This window comes from Ursus americanus, chromosome 15, assembly GCF_024610735.1.
Source record: "Ursus americanus isolate L20-20 chromosome 15, mUrsAme1.1.p, whole genome shotgun sequence".
Lineage (NCBI taxonomy): Eukaryota > Metazoa > Chordata > Mammalia > Carnivora > Ursidae > Ursus > Ursus americanus.
Window position 1 is genome coordinate 61,145,071 of NC_142141.1, and position 22,154 is coordinate 61,167,224.

The 22,154-nt window shown below is 45.5% G+C and overlaps 1 protein-coding gene across 1 annotated transcript in view; it reads right to left on the minus strand.

Moving 5' to 3' along the window:
• ADAMTS16 (ADAM metallopeptidase with thrombospondin type 1 motif 16) overlaps positions 1 to 22,154 on the minus strand; it is a 148,356-nt gene that overhangs the window by 74,516 nt on the left and 51,686 nt on the right. The window contains exons 9-11 of the mRNA XM_045807991.2: positions 18,339 to 18,476; positions 9,003 to 9,156; positions 467 to 562 (exon numbers count right to left, since the gene is read on the minus strand). Coding sequence (XP_045663947.2) covers positions 467 to 562; positions 9,003 to 9,156; positions 18,339 to 18,476 — 388 coding nt within the window. The remainder of the gene's footprint in view (positions 1 to 466; positions 563 to 9,002; positions 9,157 to 18,338; positions 18,477 to 22,154) is intronic.

Below are 22,154 nucleotides of genomic sequence, written 5' to 3' on the forward strand. Positions count from 1 at the left end.
TCTCAATGTATTTCTTCTTAAAGTATTTTTTTCCCTACCAAACCGCCTCTCCTTTTTCCCAGGAGACGTGGTAATTCCGAATGATCTGCTCCAGGGTCTTTAAATTGATGCTCTGTGGCTTTCACAATACTACCTATCGTGGGTTCTATACATGGTAGAAATGTGGCCAAGAGTTTACTGTTTCCCCTTATTAAATGGATGTGGTCACCACCTGTCACCTGGCATCTACATCTACTAATTGCAGATAGCCCACCAATTACATCATCAGGAAAGGGGCAAAAGGAGGAAGGAGCCCCCTTCACAGTATTGATATAAATTAAACACCATCTTCTGATCGGGGGGTAGATTTGCACATAGAAATGAGGAACACAGGCTGACAAAATACCGACCCAGGAGGAGGGGAGATGCGTGGGTAGAAAGGCTCTGACATCTCAACATGACGCATGACCTAAGATTAGCTCCTTACCATGTCATGCCCACAAATAGTGCCTTCGGCCGCAGGCATAAACTTAGTCTCACATTTCCTTCCAATCCGGTGGCACCACAGGGCTTTACAGATGTCCTACCAGGGAGAAAAGGTCATTAGTATTACACAAATCTATAATAAAATATCACTGAAAAATTTAAGGGGAAAACAACCGATATAAATTAAAAGCTGATAACTATTTAGCAGTAGACAGAAAGAAGACCAAGAGACTCATGTTCTAGACTTGGTCCAACTTAATCCCATCCCTGAAACTTTATTTAGTCATATGTATTTATCACAAATTTAAGAAAATTATATTTTCTAAATTAAAAAGTAAAATATGCTTAATTCAGAGGTTTGCAGAAAACTGCAAAAATTAAAATTTAAAAAAAACTGATAAAACCTAGCATTTTATAATTCATTCTTGACCCAACCATTCACTAAGCTCTCCAAGTCTGAATGCTCATTTCCAGATTAAAGATGATTATGAAACTTTTTGACTTGTCCATCCATTCATTCATTCATCCATCCGTCAGTCTGTCCGTCCACACACCCGCTCACCCACCATCCCCAACCTTTGATGAAGACCTAGAATATGCCAGTTGCCTTGCTAGGAGGGAAGTTCCATAAAGAATACGACCCAGACCTACCCTCTCGAACATCATCTCAGGGTGGGGGTAAATTTGCTGTAAGTCACCATATGGTGCACATGGGAGGAGATGCTCTTGGGGGGAAGAGCCCAGTGCAGGTGAGCTTGTCGGAAGGGCAAGGCAGGGATGCTTAGGGAAGGACTCAGGGGAACATGAGATCTCTGCGCCAACTCCTGAGCTTGAGGGGTTAACTGGGGGAGAGGGGATGGCATTCAAGGGAGAAAGAACAAAGGGTTTGTACAAAGAAAGGAAGATGTGAAGGAAGAAAGGTGTGTGCAGAGGAAGGAAGACCCACACGGCTGACAGGGCAGTAAAATGAAACAAGATCTGAGACTTATACACCATGAAAGTGTCTCCAAGTGCAAGGGATGAGTTTTCCTTTCATACCCTTCTGAGCCCAAAGGAACGTCTCAGTGAAGGGTAAGCAGTAGGATTCAGAACACGACAGAAACTTCAGGAATGCCGGTGGTAGCTTCAACTGCACAGGAGGAACGTGTTTCTTAAATTATCTGCACAACTGTTCTGAATATTTGGGCAAGCGCTGCGTTATTTCCCCAGACATTTGCTGGCTGCGTCTACTGCGTGATCTGTGGCATAAAGAAAATGCAACACGGCCACATGTCAACATAGTTTTGCTTCAAAGATGGCATTTCGTGGCCTTTATGCTTCCACTCCCTATTTCATGGTGTTGAAAGATGTGCTCACACAGAGCCGCCCTGGATTGTGTCAGTGATCTTTTGAAGGGTTTTGTTGCTAATAATCTACATTAATTTTACTTTCATCAAACTTTTCTCAAATCTCCTCCCTAAGCTTCATTATTACATATTTAGAAACTGAGGGCATACATAATTTTCAGCCTGTATCTTTCTCATTAGTAAATCAGCTTTTGGAAACTTGGAGTGGTAAGAAGTAAACTTTCGATGTTTTAATTTGGGTATCAATTGCATTTATTTTGAAATATCAAAATAACCTCCTACGGTTACAATCGCTGTAACATTAAATTTCATTTCCCTGTGAGCCCTCCAAGATCACTAAGTGTTACTGGGGCAAATGTGTCACACTGCTGGTTAGCGCTCTCCTTGCCTCTCATGACATTAATTGGCATGCTGAGTCGGGGCCTCTGTTCTCAGCCAGAACAGCGGTTAGGGATCAGAGTCATAAGAAGACCTCAAGGAATCCATAGAAGCAGGGGCCTGAGTGTCTGTAACTCTCCAGAGAGACAACTGGAAAGCTCCGTTTGCCTGCAGGGTGACGACTTCATAGAATACCAGGATATAAATAAAGCTTCCTTGAAATCGGAGCTCATGGACCCAGGCTCAATGTCTGGGTGGAAATATGGTGGATCAGAACCAGAGTCGGCACAGCAGCGCAGGGAAGGCCTGCCTGCCCTTGAGTGGGGGCCCACTGAGAGCAGCTGGCTGGCTGGCCTGTAGAGACCTACTGATTCAGGAGGCTGGGTGTGCACACACACACAAAAGAAGGCACGAATGGATGAATGGGTGAGTGTGAAAGAGGTGGCCGCTCCTGTGGTCAGGTCAGCTGGGAGATGGACACAGTGGTCCAGTAGAGGGACCGGGCTTCCGAAAAGGTAGGCATATCTGGTGTGGATTGGAAAGGCAGATCTGAGCAGGCAGAGCCCGGTGTCCTTCTTGTATGTTTGAGGATGGCAACACCTGCTCCTTGACTTGTCCTGGGAGCTAAATGAAGTGGTTGTAGGTAACGTGCCCAACTCAGGCTTGGTACCTGAGAGGCACTAAGCCAGCACACACTTCCTTCCCCACTCCCAGGGTGTGCAGTGATTCCAGCCCCAATGCAGCTCTCCGCTGGGCTTCGTGGCTATGGCTTTAGGGAGCCGGTGGTACCAATTCATGGGGGCAGATGATACAAAATAAATGGTGTCTTAAATGTGAAATTACTTTTATGTATTTGTCATAGATATCTCACACAGTGTTCGGTACCTAGCTGGCTTTCAAGACATGTTTTCTGAGTGAGTTGAACATCGGTTAGTTTGTTCCCATGGAAACCTTGAGCAGAATGAGTGGGAACATTTTTTGTGTAAAAGGAAATGAGTAGTGGTAAGTGAAATGTTAGCATAAGAAGATGACATAGGCGGGCTACCTTATGTATGAAAATATAGATCTAGACCCTGCTATTTAAAGATTTTCTTTTTTCTTCGTTTTTAAAGATTTATTTATTTATTTATTTATTTCAGAGAGAGAATGAGAGAGAGAGAGAGAGTGCATGAGCAGGAGGGGAAGAGGGAGAGGGCAGGGAATCCCAAGCAGACTCCCCACTGAGCTCAGAGCCTGGATGCCCCTAAAGTACTTTCATAATATTCTTACATTGTAGTTTTCTGGAACATTCTGCAGCATAAAGAAGTATCAGTGGGAGGTACTACTAAAGATGGCGGTTTTTAACTTTACTAAGGACTAAGCTCTCAAGTACGAAATGTGGGTGATAGCTTGTCTGGAAAGCATGTGACCCACCAACCCAGTCTGTGCCTGGCTTATGCCCCCTGTATATTTCAGCCCACTCTGGAAGTTGCTCAAACCCCAATTCAGTTCTCCAGGCAGAAACAAATCACAACAGTTAGAAGAGCCTTGAAATATCATACAGTCCATGCTACTGTTATTCAACATATCGAAAAGTATTTGAGACTTTGGTACCCTGCAGATATAACTGACATTTCATAAAAATGTGACACTCTACCCTGGAAGACAAATAAAAAATCTAGTTCCTCAAAGAATTAGATATCAAAATGACCATGAAATGACTGAACAACCAAAAACCAGTTTTACCCTCTCTTCTCATACTTTGAACTTCTAACTTCTAGACAATAATGTGCAATGATTGTATTAAATTAAGCATTATTGTTGCATGTCATTACATTCTTAACTAAATTTTAGGGTCCTCTTGGAACAAAGACCTTATTAAATCATACGTCTAGGGCCAAGGAGCTGGAATGTAAGACATGCTGGGTGTGGGGGGAAGCTCCCAATTTCACAACAGTATCCAGGACACTAAGGTGATCAAATTTCAAAGCAATTCTGGCAGCCCACATCTCAGGCTGTGGGGTCAGGCCGCCAAGCGCCATAATATTGACGAAGCAGAACAGGCAGTAGATGAAGACGCAGTGTTTGTAATAACTAATACTTTGGAAGAAAAACGCTGATGTCCACATCGACAGCCCATGCTTACTTTCATCTTTGCAGCTAAGGAATCTGATCTTTAATGAAGGCGCTCACTTGCAAGTCTATCCTATAATTTAAGAGCCGTGGTCAAGAAGACCAATTTCAGTCATACTGACTTGGTTGAGTTAAGCATCACAACCTAACACCCCAAATAAAACCAACATTTTCCGATGACTGTGTTGGGAATTTATTGGGGGATTTCCCTACTGTGAGCGCACTGTCCCCAGATCCATTTCCTCAAACTGTCCATATTAGACTCTCCAAAATACCAACTGAAAATGCCATCACAAACGATGAAATAATGGGATCTATAATTTATCACAATTATTTGTTTTCCAAGTAGGGGGGTGCTTTATCACTAGTTCCAGTGATCACTCTACAAGGCATTAGAGGACAGAGGAGACCGTGGCCATTTGGTGTGTGATTTATACACAAGTATGTAAACACCCGTACACCAAATACACATCTATTTGTCCAAGAAACAGATGTCTATGCATTTACACTATGTATTCACTTTTCAAACTAAACTGCATGGGGACTTGAAAGAGTCCCTTTCTAAAATAGCATTCACCCATTTATAACCTGCTCCGCGAGTGTTCACTGAGGAGGGCTTAGGTGCTGATTGCTGGTTTAGGAATTAGGTAATTTGCCTGTTATTTATTTATTTGTTTTTCAAAGATCTTATTTATTTATTTGAGAGAGAGGTAATGAGCTGGGGGGAGGGACAGAGGGAGAAGAAGACTCCCCACTGAGCAGGGAGCCTGATGGGAGGCTTGATCCCAGGATGCTGAAATCATGACCTGAGCCGAATGCAGACGCTCAACTGACTGAGCCACCCAGGTGTCCTGTTCGTTACTTACTAATTTAAATTCTCCCATCAGTAAACTTCTGGATCTCTACACTTCAGCCTAACAAAACAGACCCATTTTCATAAAACTTCAGAAGGAGTTCATTGAAAAAACTAAATTCTATAACTGAAAATGTTACGAGATGCTTTAATTTGCATGGAAAGTAATCTAACTGCTTACCATATCTAAATTTGAGATTCAGGACCCTAGAGATTCTGGCCACACAAATGGTACTTAACTTAGAAAATCCATCAAGTTTCTTTATGTTGAAGAACAATTTTACATCATAGGGAATGAGCTGATATGATTGCTTTTAAAGGATGTATTTTTTTTTTTAACTGAAAAGATATTTCCTCTATTGTCCATGATGAAGTAACTGGCAGAGGCTTACTTTTCTGCACACAAAAACTATATGAAACTGGACAAAATATATGGGCCAGTTGTTTTAGACTTTGCAACAGGCAGCACAGTACGTGTCCCCAGAGGGAAGGGAAATTCATAAAGTGAGTGTCACCTTCGCTCCATCAATCTGCCTGGGAGCACTCTACCGACACGGAGCAGCGAGGTGCATCCCCAGCAGACACCGACAGTCTCCCTGCGTGGAGGATGCAGAGAACAGAGCTGGGGCCTGCAGAAGTAGCTAGAACCTGTGGGACTCTGTAGGACCAGAAAGGAAAAAGCCACATGAAGGAGGGGGCCCCGGATGGCTGCCTGAGGATTTCCTACAGGTCCTTTCTTATCTGTGGTGGGAAGGGCTGATACACTAGACGACACCCCATGTGGCCTAGCGCAGGGCGGCAGCTCTGGGCTGTGCACTGACCGGCCAGACGACAGAGGCCACACCATGCTGGGAGACACCGGAGTTCGGGACCGCCGGAGTGGCGGAGAGACCTCAGTGGAGAGCCCGGGGTCTGTGCCCCCAGCCCAGAGCACAGGCTTTGCCCTCCGGCTAAGGAAAAACTGAAAGAGAGGAGCCCTAAGGAAGAATCAAACAAGCCTCAAAGGGTGAAGGAATCACCAATTATAATAATACAGTACAAATTTATATAACATAAAAAGATACTGTGTTACCATATGTTACAAATATACTCAAGGCTATAAAGGAAAAAGTGGACAGAATGAGTGAAAAAAAATGAGAAATTTCAGTAGAGAATAGAGACTATAAAGAATCAGATGGTATTTCTGGAACCAAAACTTAAAATTACCTAAATGTAGAGTTTGCTGAATTGTCTAAACAAATGATTAGGAATGCTAAGAGATACAGATGATGACCAGGTTTTTATCAGAAACAACTGAGTCCAGGGGAACATGGAACTATATCTTTAAAATGTGCATAGGGAAAAAAAATAAAGAAAAAACTGTTTAAAATTCTGTACTCAGAGAAATGATTCTTCAAAACAGAGGGTGAATTTAACGACATTTTCAAATAAAGAAAACCTGACCGTCTCTGTGTCTACCAGGTGCAGGCTACAGACAGCGCTAAGGAAAGACCTTCAGGCCAAAGCCAGTGATACAATTTGGAGTTGATCCATAAAAAACATAAGTACTACATGGTACATCTGTGGGTGAATATAAAAGGCGATCTTATTTTATTTAGAAGCAACTCCTTATGTTGAAACAAAAAAATTTAACATTGTGTCATGTTGCCTGTAACACGCACATGGTGAGGACAGTACAGCGCGAGGGCCACATGGGCTTACTTGTTGTAAGGATCTTGGGTTTTACATAGAGTGGCACAGCGTTAATTCTATATTGATTGTAAATTAGAGATGCAGCTATGATCGGCAGAAGAACCACTCACACTCAGTATAAGCAAGTATAGTGAGAGTGTCAATTGAGGCAAAAAACAGAATTGTTAGAAAGAAGTTTAATGCAACAGGAAATAGAGAAATAAAAAAGAAGTGTGACGATGGGAAACTAAATTTAAAACCTATCAATACAATTCCCTGCGTTCACATCATGAAGAAGAAAAACAATCTAACTGCATCCCTCCAAGCAGAAAAAGCATTTCACAAAAGTCAACACACTTTTGTGATAAAATCTCTCAACCATCTAGGACCAGAAAGGAACTTCCTCAGTTTGATAAAGGGTGAGTATGTAAAACCAACAGCTAACATCATCTTTGGTTTTCTATTAAGTTTCAATTGCAGTATACTTAACATACGGTGTTCTGTTAGTTTCAGATGTACAATACAGTGCTCAACAAGTCTACACGTGATTCAGTGCTCATCACGGTACGTGTGCCTTTAATCCTCATCCCGTTTCCCCGATTCCCCCACCCACGTCCCCTCTGGTGACCCTGTTTGTTCTCTAGAGTTGAGTCTGTTTCTTGCTTTGTCTTGTTTTCCCCTTTATTTGTTTTGTTTCTTAAATTCCACATATGAGTGAAATCGTATGGTATTTGACTTTCTCTGACTGACTGACTTCCCTCAGCGTAACACTCTCTAGCTCCATCCCTGTCGTTGCAAATACTTTACCTGGCATTTACGAAGTTCTAGAAGAAGCAAACTGTATCTCTGGTGATAGAGATCACAACAATGGTTGCTTACCAGGGTGGGGAAGGGGCTGAACGGAAGAGGGCATAAGGGAACTCTTTGGCTTTATGGAGGTAAGCCATGTCTCGATCAGCATGCTGGTAACATGGGTAAACACAGATGTTAAAATTCCAATTGCACACCTAAAATGAACCCATTTCACTGCATGTAAATACTTCCTCAGTAATAAAAGGTGTCCCACATTTAACTTCCTGTATTTCCCAAATGGTGCCAGGGTACCACGGATGATACAGTCCCTGGCCACAGAGCAGAGTCACGTGGAAGCGACGTGTTTACTGTAGAAAAATCCCATCTTTGAAAAAAAAAATTAGTCTTATGCTCCTTGTCCTTAACAGACAGAAGAGTAACATTCAAAAACTTCCCAGGAATTTCACATGGAAAAGGCAACATTAGGAACACATGCCGATGGCAACGGATTTATTGCTCTTGTTCCCAGGCTGACATTACCCAGCTCAGGAGATAAGGATCCAGGTCTGGAACACGACTGTAATTGACCTTAGGGGGCAATCTCCTCGCATTTACAAGAAAAGAGATGATCACGTTAGATTTAAATTGGGAATATTCCCGTTACATTATGATATGTTGGAGGTTTCTAGAGGATCATATTTTTGTCTATTTTCCTCTTGAGTTCATTATAAACTAGAATAAAAGAAATCTCAGAAATAGTTACTTTCATTTAATTTATGGGTAGCTTTCCTTGTGGTTCAGTACGGCAAGCTCCCAGATCCCGACCTGCCCGTCCAGCACAGGCACACGTCTCTGTGTCACACGCAGAAGTTATGTTAGGAAGCCACGCCAGTCTTGTCCCCGGGCTCAGTGGCGTAGATCACACTTACGAGAAATTTCTCTAGAAATGCTGTATTTGGGAAATTTCATAATCAGAAGCTCTAGGCAGGCTGCCGCTCCACAGTAAATTCAGCTTATATTTGAGGAAGGTAAAGCAGGGCGGTACTATTTTCTTAACAGCATTTCAAAAAAATGCAGAGCATTCATTTGCCAACTTACACCAACCAGAGGTTACTGCTGGGCTCCCACGTGATAAATCAGAAAGCAAGAGCTGACCTCAAAGGCCAAGTCGGTTCTCCGATGAAAACCGATACCCACACCAGTATCCACCAGCATCTTCTTTGCCAGGAGAACATGTGTTTCCTGTTATCTAAGACCAGCTCTAACTCACAGGATTTGACGTTTGGTAGGCACCCAATAAACGCAGAATACATCAATGTCCGTTACACTGAATAAAACAGTTTTATGAATCATATTGCGCTGGGCATCTGCCAGTAATCACTTGCCTTTTTAAAATCCAGCATGCAGAGCTTGGCTTTCTCTCCAAACTGCCACTTGCACTGGGTGTTGGCATCATATAACTCTCCCGGCAACTTCTCGGGGTACCTGTACTCCTTCACGGGCTTCGGCTGATTGGCGAGGCACAGCGCTTGGGCGGTGCTGAAAAACACAGGACATGGGGCTGCTAGTGATTCCGCAAGACTTAGAGATGCACCGTCCGCAAGGCGGGCTGCTCTCCTGCAATCTGACAACACACCCTGTGCGGAGAAGAGGGGGCATTCTCCTGCGGACCGATAGGACATTTATCTCCATGCTATTTAAACGCAGGGGCCACCTTTCCTGGAACTGCTCATAATGCATTTCACCTTTTCCAGGACGGCAATTTGTCCTTCATTAGATTCCTCGAGCTGATCGTGAGGAAAAGTGAGACGGAACAGCACAAGCAGATGCTCAGTGTGAGAAGCGCCCACCTCAGATGCCCTCCAGGCGCACTTCTTGCCACGGATGACAACAGATGGAAATGGGCTTTGTGGAAGGCGAGCAAAATCCACCTATCTCGAAGACGAGAGTTTTCTCTCTTTCTTTTCCTCCCTCCATCCTTCGCTTCTTCCCCCCTTCCCCTCTCCTCTCCCCACCTCCCTCCTTTCCTTCCCTGGACCAGGGGCCACCTGCACATCAGATATTCCCCCTGAAACACAGCAACAATTTCTATCAGCGGTGCTCTGTGCTCAGGCTAATTTCTGACTAGATCCCCAAGTCAAGAAGGAAATTAACTCTGCTTAAGTTCATAGCAGATGGCTAAAGACCAGCTAGATTCCTTCCACCACAAACACCGTATTCCCTTCCCTAGCGGGGACAGGCATAGTTATAATTTTTGCATTTGGAGGGAAGGCAAACAGTTTGCACGTAGCAACTAAATCTTGCTTGCAAATTTCAATAAACCAAAAAAGAAAAAATCTCCTCTATGTTTGCGATATATTGAACGATAGCAGACCTGCCCATGGATCTCTACACTTTTCTTCATGTGGCTGCCCACCTTGCCTGGGACCTTTCTGGCCTCTGTCTCCATGGCCCAGTCTCATATTCCACTGCCTTCGAGTCCACTCATGCACGACTTCGATTCACAGTCACCCACGAAACACGAGGGTGGCCCCGGCTACTGTGGATGAGACATCAGTCCTACGTACGAGGAGGTCGGATGCCTTTTCAGAGTACACTGAGATGTACAGATTAAATCAAATGATGGGTAAGTGTTAAGAGCAGTGGCTGGTTCACCATGAGCATTTGACGAATGACCTATCATGGTCCCTAGGATCATACAACAAAGGTATATTTTTAAGTAACGAAAAACGAATAAAAGCATAATTAGCACTCCAAGACAGGAGTGATGTGGCAATTTTGGAATTCCACAGAACCTTTCTCTGATGGATCCCCAATGATTTCTATGTACTAGTTCGGCATTTCCCATTATGTCCCTGAGGCTACGTCAGGATGGCAATATGACCCCATCCTCTGGGCAGGAAATCAGGAAAAGTCAGCCAAACTGACTGGTCCCAGCAAGAGACTGAAAATTAAAACAGGTTCACAGGTTCAGGAATTTTTATAGCTTGTGTAAATGCATGAGCACAGGGCATGAGGACAAGGTTCCTGCACGGCCAAGAAAAATGCAGTACACAGACTGTGAGCCTGGAAGGCGGCGTAGGAACACAAAGCCCTGCTGGAATGTGCAGGTCGGCTCCAGTTAGCCTCGCCCGTAAAGGGAAGCCACTCCCCGTGTGGATCTTACCCCGTCCTTCCAGTGAGGTCCCTGCTTGAGCATGTCTGCTCTTTCCCCCTCGGCCACAGCAGGTCTCACGGCCACGTGCAGCACCAATGGGGCAGGTGTGAGAAAACCCCGTGGCGTGGATATAAGAAGGAAAAGCCACTGGACTAACACTCCACCAAAACGTGTTTGACTCTGCGGCATGCCCCAGACGAACGTCAGGTGGCCTACATGTGATAGGCAGAACAATAAACCTTGTAGGAGATCATGCGGAAGAATGTATTTGTGACTCTGTAAGCAGAGATTTTTTACTCCAGCAGCCCACAAAAAATATTAACCCTGAAGGAAAAATATGGATTAATTTGGGCTCCGTTACGAAAAGGAAAATTCTGTTAACCAAAAGACACCATTAAAAGTGTAGATACCAAGTCACAGAGGGACAGAAGATACTTGCATAATATGTATTTTTCAGTAATGGACAAAGTATTCAGAATATATAAGGTACTCCCCATCAAGAGGCAAGAAAAAATAAAAAACCTGATTTTTAAAAATTCACGAGAGAATCGAACAGGCACTTCACTCAAGATTATTCCAATGACCATTAAACACGTAAAAAGACACTCATTCTCTTAAATGGCCACTTTGGTATGTCACTACACGCCCAGCGAAATGGCTAAAATGGAAAAGACCGACAGCACCAAGTGTTGGCAAGGATTCAGAGCCGTGTGAATGCTCGTAACTGTGAGCACGTGACTTCGCCCAAGCACTCAGGGAAGCTATCCGGGGTGTCTCCCGACACTGCAGACTGCGTATTCATGACCCTGAGTTCCAGTCCTACATATAATCAGAAATAAATATGTAAATCAAAAGAATATGCAGAGTGACATTTCTGAAATAGCCTCAAATTGGAATCTCAAATGCCTATCACCAGCACAATGGATCCGTAAATTGTAGCATATTCATGCAATTAAAAGTAAGTAAATGATACTTTATTTTTATGCAGTAACAAGGATGAATCTCATAATCGTGATATTTAGCCAAAGACCCCAGATACAGAATAGCATGTAACTCATGATTCTGTTCATAGAAAGTTCAGAAACAGACAAAACCAGTCTAGGTGTCCCGCGTCAGGAGCACGGTCATCTCTGGGGAGGAGGGAGATGATGATGAGAGTGAACATGGGGTTCTGGAATGTTCCCTGTGCTCTGTACCTTTTTATAAAAGTTAGTTAACACATCCATTACCCACATTCTCATATTTGTGAATGTTCTGTCGTGAGAACTTCTTTTTTTTTTTAAGTAGGCTCCACACATGTGAGGCTCAAACTCACGACCCTGAGATCGAGACCTGAGCTGAAAACAAGAGCCGGATGCTTAACTGACTGAGCCACCCAGGCGCTCCAAGGGAACTTGTACGATCTACTCTCCTAGCAACTTTCAAACATAGAATACAGCATTGTTCACTCGTCACTATGCCGTGCACGGGAGTCCCAGAACCTCCTCATCTTAGAACCGCAAGTTTGTGCGTGTGACCACCTTCACCAGCACCCCCACCCCCTAACCCTGGCAGCCACCGTGCTTCTCTTTGTTACTATGAGCTTGATTTTTAGATTCCACATATAAGTGGGATCATACAGTTTGTCTTTCTCTGACTTATCTCACTTAGCATAATTCCCTCAAGGTCCACCCACGTCGCCAAAAATGGCAGGATTTCCTTCTTTCTCATGGCTGAATAATATTCTGTGAGTGTGTGTGTATGAATGAACTGAAATGTGTTCTTTCCATTACACCCCAAAATATGCTTAATTGGCTCTCAGGTCAAAACAAATGTTCTCATTGACAGAGGGGGTGTATGGGGTGTGGCAGGGGATCCACTCACCCCTCAAACTCCCGGTTCCCAGCAATGGTCCTTTTCCCATGGACTGACATAGATTCATGGGGTCAGAGGGAAGCTACATTCACTGGTCTGTGAATACCATGATTCAAATTTTTAAAAAGTAAATTGAAGATGAGTCCCTGTTGTCATTAAATTAAAATAATGAGCTTAAATTTCCCTAGTCCTGGGCCTACCGGACACAGACATGAGCAAATGGGATGAGGTCTGTGTCTGCTCCTTGGAAATGACACATGACTTCACTGACTAGGTTGATGAATTTACTCCAAACACGTTATCTGTCCTTCTTGACTACCAACTATGGAGAAATGCTGTGCTGACAACTTCAGGCCAACTGAGTTCCTTTTTTTAAATCTATTTTTTCCACGTACCAAATGCGAGACTGCTAATAAAGGAAAGCAGACTCATCTTTAAAAGTTAGCCACTTATCCTTACTCATTGGTGGGATCGTATCCAGATAGCCGCCTAATTGGTGGAGAACGTAACAGGATCATGATTACTCGGAAATCAGGAAGCCGGCAAACATGTCAACGAAGACCGTCTCCGATTCATTAACCCAACGAGACATCACTGCTCACACAGCATAGACATGGCCGATTCGCGACTGGTCATCCCAAGGGGAAAAAAGCTTGAGTGACTCTGACAACAGGAGACTCTCTTCGAAAATTCAGTGTTTCAAGAGAACAAATTTGTGAGCATGTATAATCTTGCATTTCCGTTTATAATCATGCAGCCCAGCAAAATTAGCAAAGTTCTTGAAAATAAAAATTTATGAGTGAATGGCCACACAAGGGTTTTACTGACTGACACAGAAACAAATGAGCGACTTGAGCAGACACTGAACCGTCCCAGGATCCCAGAGCAAACATGTCTTTGAGCCACACTCTTGGCAACCCCTCCTAGGGCCACGGTCTGATTCAGAGATCACAGCCCATATCTAATGTCATCAAAACAAGTGCTCTCTAAGCATATAACTATTTTCCTTCCACAAGTTCTCCTATAGTTCTTGGCAGCCGAGAAACTATCTGGGCTCGTTCATGGTGCTGATTCTCACTGTATATCCAAGAGTTGTGTCTCTGCTTTCCACGTTGTCTGGGCATATTTCAAAAAAATTAAAAGAAAATGTTTATCTTCATCAAAACCACGAAGATGAAAAAACTATAAAAATTTTGAGGGCCATCTGGGTGGCTCAGCTGGTTAAGCGTCTGCCTTCGGCTCAGGTCACAATCAGGGTCCTGGGATCGAGCCCTGCATGGGGCTCCCTGCTCAGCGGGGAGCCTACTTCTCCCTCTCCCTGTGCCACTCCCCCTGCTCGTGCTCCCGTGCTCTCTCGCTCGTGCACACTCTCTCTCACTCAAATAAATAAATAAAATATTTTAAAAAACGTTTTTGAAAAATAATCTCGGAAATTATAGAAAGTATTCCTTAGAAAACTCCAATGCGAACTTAAGTTTATGCTCTTTTTCATTCCAGAAAGCAGAACTCTTTATGCACCCGCACCCGCACACACACATGCACACACACCCCCCCAAACAAAACTAAACAGCGGCAAGAAACAGCTATAGGCAATGCTACAAGGACCCCGCACAGGGAACAGCAAATGTTGAAAGGACCTCCATGTGTCATGTCACTTGTAGAATAGTGTTAACACTGCCTTTTTTGATAATAGAAATAAAAGAAAAATGATCAAGCGTGTGCCTAGAATACAGATTTATATCACCAGGAGACAGATACTGTCCACAAAATTCCCACTCTTCTTGGGTGGCATAAAATATGGAAGGCAGGTGGTAAGAGATCTTGACTGATGTGAAGTCTCACGGTAAGAGTGCAGGGAACGACCCCCAGCTGAAGGGAGTGGTCGGGATGCTGGCTCAGAAGACTCGCTAGGAGCTCATCTGGAGGACTGAAGGGAGGGGCAGCGAGAAAGGAAACCAGCCGCGGGCTCAGGGATCCACGAGAGTGCGGGGAGCAGCCCCGGACAGCGAACAAAGCGGGAGTAGAACCAACAGAAATACCCACATGACCCTGCCCCGTGCCGTGCTGGAGACAAGATACTGTCATTTGTGCAACAGACAGAAGGGAAGAACAGCCTTTACTGACAAAATAATAAAGAAAGGAAAAAGGAGCGAAAGAGAGAAAAAAAAGATTGGAAAACTTAGAACTGAAGATAAGAAGCTCTTTGGGGTGAGCCAGCGAAGCCAGTGGAAGCGTGAACAGTGTCTATGGGGTACAGCAGCAGCGGGATGCTTTCGCCCTTAATTCCTCGCTTGGAATAACTAGTTCTGGGCTCCGACGATAGGCACGCGCATCAGTTGCAGAGGCTTGGAAGATGGATATCTGGCTGCTGAGCTGGTGGTCCGTGGGTGCTGCCCACCTGTTTTCCGTCCACCAGCTCCGGTGGGACCAGCGTGGGTCACGCACCCTGCCGCTACGCCTCCACCCACGTTCCCTGCTCAGTCGCTGGCATCGTGTTGTGGCCAAAGCAGGAGAAGGACAAGCATGTGCTCCCGCGGTCTGGGACTGGCCCAGGATGGACTCACTCTAGCGTGGGGTCCAGAGGGCGGTGGAAGGGGGGAGTCATCAGGCGACATGGGTTAACGCACGCACAGATAACCACGGAGGTACCTTCTACCAATGTTTTTACTTTGTGTGTCTATCAATATTCATAAGCACTCGCTATATGACATATAATTTGTTACAGATATGTAAAATATATTTCATATAGCAGATGTATAATGTTCTGTAAATATAAAGGATACGTATAAAATATATAGAAACACGTCTATCAATGCATGCACCTGGATAAATCTATAGTTTTGTTTATTTTTTTAAAGATTTCATTTATTTATTTGAGAGAGAGAGCTCGCGCGCACAGAGGGAGAGTGAGAGGGAGAAGCAGACTGTCCACCGAGCAGGGAGCCCAACGCAAGGCTTGATCCCAGGACCCTGAGATCACAACCTGAGCCATAGGTAGACGCTTAACAAACTGAGCCACCCAGGTGCCCCTATAGTTCTGTTTAGATATATACAGACCCAGTTTCATTTGTTTTCAAGAGTTCTGTGCTGGCAAAAGCCTCACTTTCCTTGAAACAGCGGTATTTGCCCTATTTTCTGTTAATATGAATAGATGTGATCGGTAGGGGAAGAAAGGAATAAAGAAAGGGGGGTAATCAGAAGGGGGAGTGAAGCATGGGAGACTATGGACTCTGAGAAACAAACTGAGGGCTTCAGAGGGGAGGGGGGTGGGGGAGTGGGATAGACTGGTGATGGGTAGTAAGGAGGGCACGTATTGCATGGCGCACTGGGTGTTATACGCAACTAATGAATCATCAAACTTTGCATCAGAAACCAGGGATGTACTGTATGGTGACTAACATAACGTAATAAAAAAACATTAAAAAAATATGAATAGATGCGATCTCCTTTCTTGCTTTGGTTCTAGAAAGACCTTTGCCCAATTTCAAGCTTCAATATCACAGCCAAAGTCTATATTTTAAGATTGACATATTTGCGTTTTTTTCCTTGTTCTTCATTTTTTATTTTCATTTGCTTTTCGTCTTCATCTGACTGTCAATTCTAATTTTTTTTTTAGAGAGGGAGAGCATGCACCTTTGCAGGGGGGCGGGGCAGAGGGAGAGAGACAATCCCAAGTGGGCTCCCTGCCCAGCGCAGAGCCCAGCGGGGGCTCAATCTCTGATCCTGAGATCATGAGCTGAGCTGCAATCAGGAGTCGCACCCTTAACCAAATAAGCCACCCAGGCGCCCCTAATTATTTTTTGGTATGTTTTCTTGTCCTAATCTGCTCCAAATTCTTAAAGTAAGGTGGTTTGGTTTGTTAGCTTTGTCCAAGAATGTATCATTGACATAAGAGCGCTGACTCCCTACCTTCCTTGAGGAATCTCATTTAACGGAGAACTAGCCATGGCGGCCCCTCTCCTGCCAGCACGGACACATTTTGGGAAGAAGGAGGCACATGTTTTGCATCTCCTTGACAAGAATCAGTGGATGACTGAGGGTCGGCATGTTTGTTAGAGAGCGAGCACAAGCCTTCTAGGTAGCAAAATATATTTCTGAGTCATGGATACGCATGTCCTCCCAGCTGAGCGAAAGCAGTTCTCCTTCCCTGGGCCAGGGAAACGAGACTGCTGCAGAAAGGACATAGGCGGAAAGGGGCGTGTCCTGCACGAGGCCTGAGAACCTCCGAGCACGGGGTGCTGCAGGTGCCACCACTGGGGCCCAGACAGCCCACTCAGAAGGGAAGAGAAGGAATGCGGGGAGCGCAGGTGGGTGCACCCAGTCTCAGCCCCAGCTGCCTGGGCTGGTTCTCGGAGAGAAGTCGACTTTACAGAGTTAACGGCTACTTTCTAAGCAAAGGCTGTCTCTCATCTTTTTCTTATTCGAAGCAAGTCAGTTTGTTAAGATAAAAACAAAAGTAAAGGCTCTGATTTCAACAGAACTGCTTTTCCTCGGCTATTAGCGTCCAGGCTTCTTGGGACCAGTGGGGAGAGGCCACAGCCAGGGTCCGGGACACCCAGACGGCACTCCCTCTGATTCCAGGGCCCCATGTGTCAGTGACTTCCCCTGGGGCAGGAGCTGGGGCTGCGGATGGGCACACACGGGCCTCTCTTTCACCCCTCATGTCCTTTTCCTCCACAGCACATGGTAGACGATGCTCCTGACCCAGCCCTTGCAATGTGGGTGGTCAGCTGTGTCCTCGCTGCCGGGAACACGACCCTGTCCCACACACCGTCCACGCCCTCTCCTTCCCTGGGAACTGCGGATTGCTGTGCACAACCAGCTCCTACAGGAGGAAGCAGCCACAGGAGGGAAGGATCCGGTCTCTGGGTGACCACACAGAGCAGACTTGCTGACCCACGCGGGAGCACGGTATGTGTCAGAAATAAGGTTAGGGTCTGCAGCTGAAACCAAACTCCAAACTCAGTGTCCCTGAGACTTGGGGGACAATCCGCCTTATGAGCAGATCTAAGGCTGCTTCGTAAAGTCCCTTCTTTCTCTAAAAAGTTGAAAATCTACTGACTGTCTTTTTCACGGGGTCAAACTCTATCTCCCCAATGTCCTATACCCTAAATGAATTAGTGCTATAATAAAAATTTACAAAAATAATTATTAAAATTGTAAGATTTTAGAGCCAGGCTAAGGTTTCCACTTCTAATAAGAAATGCACATTGTGGAAAAGGGAAAGGAAAAGAAAGGGGAAGGGGAAAGGGGAAGGGGAAGGGGAAGGGGAAGGAAAGGAAAGGAAAGGAAAGGAAAGGAAAGGAAAGGAAAGGAAAGGAAAGGAAAGGAGGAAAGGAAAACCCAAAAGTTACATTGCTTAACCACTGTGTGCATGGAGATCTTCCTACTCATGAATAAAAAATGTTTAGTTACAGAAGGAGAATTTAAAACAACTAAATGTTAGTGACAAATAGTTTGATTTGATAAGTATCTTGGGTGTCTTTTGAGTCTAAAGGTCAAATGATGTTGGATTCAGCCTGCAGGACTTGGCACTCTAAGGAAGTGTTTTGGAAAACTTCTTGGCCAAGGGAATGTCTCCAGACACCTTCAAATGGGAACCATCTTGGAAGTCACAGCCAAGCCAGGGCTGCTTGGACAGACTCAGGCTGCCCAGGCCGAGAGAACCCAAGGCGCTAAGAGACACACACCCAGCTCCGGGAGCTCATACCTTAAAAATTTGTGCAGGTACTGGCGGCTGCAGGGTGACCAGGAGAAGACCCCATTGCGTCCTGCCAATGTAGGGGACATGATGTTGCCCTCAGACTTTTTGCACACGTTCCCTTCTCCATCATGGACCATGCCAAAGCTGCAGGAGAGAGAAATGGTTCTTTCAAAAATGAGGAACAGCGTCAACGACCTAACCGACTCCAGCAAGTGCATGTCAACACGGCGGACTCCTCCACATCTGCATGCCAGTCAGGCAGAAAGAGAACGTCCGTACAGCCCGGTTGCGGAGCGTAGCCACGCACTCTCAGACCTTCCTGAAGAACTGCCATGTGGTCAGGTGGTTGCAAGTGCGCGCCAAGACAAAATTGATCACACGTCCAGATGTCTGCTCAGGGCCGATGTTTTAATTATAAAAAAACATTTCAAGGGGGATGTGGAGGGCAGGTCACTCGATCTTGATAAAGCTGACAGTGTTCTGTCCTGCTCTCATCTCTCTACACCCTTTTCTGCTCACCACGGATTTTCAGAATTTCCAGGTGTTTGTCAGAAACACAAACGCAGGCTCCCCAGGGGCGTCTGATGCCCCCCACAATCGGAGAACTGACCACCTGTTACAGCTCCCTGTGGGGCTGACCGTTTGTGCCCACTCACACCAAGGGCTGCCCCACCTCCTGCCAGGTCTGCACTGCTGGGGGCTGTCACAGCTGGACAGTGCTTGACCGCATTCCCTACGTCACTTTGGAGGAAGTAGCTTCGCGAAGCCCAGCGGGCGCTCTCGCTGCCTTAATCTGCAGGAATTGTTTGAAGGCACGCCTGTTCCTCCTGAGTCAAAAGCAGACCACTCTGGGCTCCAGCCTCAGCTGAGTAGAGGGGGCCGTCTCCAGCCTCATTGGCTCTTGGGGTGCTTAATAGGATCCTTTACTGATGTGCCAACTGGCACCCCCTCACTGTCACTTGGGAACACTCTAGCCCTCCACCTGTAAGAATGCCATGAACCGAGTCGCTACATCTGTCCACCAAGTCAGCTGCTTCTTCTTCTTAACTGGCTAGAGCTTTGGCTATGGCAGCGTCTCACACTGCCATCTTCTTCTACCCTAGAAGAGCACAGCTAACGGCTCAGGAAGAACACCTGGGGGATTTGGGAGCTCTATATGACCCTGAAGACTTCCCATGAGGGCAAACATATTCTTAGAGAGTCAGGCCATTGTTGGCCATTAATGTCTGGTACCTGCCAAATCATTGGATAATTCTTAGATTATCTTAGGTTCCACATGAGTGGGATACAGAGCAAAGGGAAAGGCAAGGGGCTAAAACAAAGAAGGGCAAGAAGGTTACTGGGTCTGGGGACATCCTGCCACCAAGAATCCCATGACAAGAGGAGGCAGGGACAGAAGACTCAGAACACTGGGAAAGGGGGCTCCAACCGTGGGCCAGGGAATCTTTGCATTTGCTGCTGAAGCTGAAAACACATTTTCCCTCACTTCACTGGCTTGCTTATAGAGATTTAATAGTATTGGTAAAAATAGCAACTCACACTTACGAGCACTCACTAGTGTTCAAACAGGATATTAAACACAGTAGCTGTATTTTTGAACTTAAGCCTCCCTAAAAGCCTACAAGGCAGGTAGAATATCTTGACAGCAAGACTGAGGACTGGAGAGAGCCGTGCCCACTGTCTCAGAGTCAGGACTGCGACCTGACACTCCGACATCAGAGCCCAGGCGGGATCCGGGCAAGAGCGTAACACGAGCACCACTGAAGGGCGTATCCAAGGAAATCTGGCATGCAAACATTGTCGAATTTCTGCAAAATTCCTGCTCAGTACCAAGGGTGACGCAGATGGAGTCATTTCAGCCTCCACCCATCCTCTGAAGTTCTATTAAAAGCAATCAATCAAGGCCGGGGTAACCATATAGCAGAGGAAATGTGTCATGGCTATGAGAAGGGTTCAGACTGTAATCACGTATGGGTGGCTGCCTTGGGGAGAAAATTAGGAAAACGAGGAGCAAAGTACCCTCCCCTGGTTGGCCCTTTACCTGACTGTGAAGACGACACATGCAACTGTGGTCCAGTAAGTGTGCTAGGTAAATGCGCTACCACTCTGCCCACATATCTAAGGACACGAAAGCCACACGGCCTGGGTCTGTGGACATGTGGGACTTACATTTTTCATCTAAGGTGTTTTCCATGATTCTATCTAGAATCGATTCTCAAACACTGCTGTGCGTCAGAAGATCTGAGAAACGTACCGCATGGCGTGGCTCCTCAAAGTCCACCCTCGTAGATTTTTTTATTTAGTAGCTTGGGAGTTAGGCTGTGGTACTTGGGTGCATTCCAACACCATAAGGTAATCCCGATGCCTGCCCAAATCTCAGCACGGCTACTTTTCAAGTTGTCTTTCTAAGTAGTACGGGGCTCATACGGTGTACCGTGATGGACGCCAGCACATTCACGTGAAAGTACTCCACAGTGATCACATTTGATAGTAACCTTAATAAAGTCAGGCAAGGATGAACAGAACACATTTTGAAGATAAAGCTGGTATCTGGCAACCAAGAAATCTAATTAGCACTCGAGTTACACAATACCAGACGTGTTCTTTGCTTCCGTGAGCCATAGTCTGTCATTCAAAGTTTTTGTCACCCTACAGGTTGAAACAGTAAATATACTGTTTTTTTCCTACCCACTAGCTTTCAAATTTCTCAAGGACAGAGACCCTTCTTGTCCACGCTCAGCCCCAGGCCAGTACACGCACTAGCCCGTAACAGGTTCTCCGCTGATGTTGGTTGAATAAACAAAGACCGACCTTCCAGCTATAACACCCACTCCAATACCCAAACACAAACATAATTTCAGATTAAACTGGATCTGAGAACCCTATTCAGTGTGCGATGCTTTTAGCATCTCCACAGTATGTTTTAGTGATTCGAGTGCATCAGTACGTATTCCGTCGTTACTGACGTTACCCGGAATGATGAACGCCCCATCTTGTTAGAGGTCGTATCAAGTATTTCGGACTGTTAGACAGCAGTAGTTAAGGAAACAAGAAACCCTTCGAAGTAACCACAGGCCCATGTCATCCGGCTGGCGAAACCACGTCCTTGGTGCTGTGATGGTGCCACAGCGGGCCTAGGTGTCGGAGCTCCGATGTGGACTTTCCAAGGAGCACAACACAACCCCCCTGAGAGGGAGAAGGCTGGCATGGACATGGCATCAGGTGGGTCTCGCGGGCCGGGGCAGGTCAAGCAACCAGAAGAGTGGAGGCTGAGGAGGGCCTCCCTCGGGGTCTTGCCTCTGTCATTCACAAGCAGTCGGATTTGAGGTAAATTACTGAAGTCACCAGGCCTCGGTTTCCTTACCTATATAATGGGGCAATAAAACCTTGCTCGAAAATTGCACAGAAGACCTGGCACCATGCATATCACAAAGGAAAATTCAGAACTTCTCTCCATTTCCTGATTCAAATATGGTCTTGCTCCAATTACTCACTACCTAGATGTTCTCATATACAAATAGGATGTGTGTGTGTGTGTGTGTGTGTGTGTGTGTGTGTATTCAGCCAAAGGTCAATAGGTTTCAAATGCTTTTTGGATATGAAACAAAAACTCTTAGGAGGAACAATAAATAAAATTGGTAAGAAAAGACCCTCCAACCTGCTAGGGCTCCCTAGAGGGCTGACAGTCACTGGCTGGAGGATGTTTAAGGGGCTGCTGCCTTGATACCGCACAAGCCCTCCACTTCATGGGTGCCTCCCTGACCCCACTGCGGGGCTCAGCTTGGTAACAGCCCACAGCCTCACCATCACATGTTGGAAAGG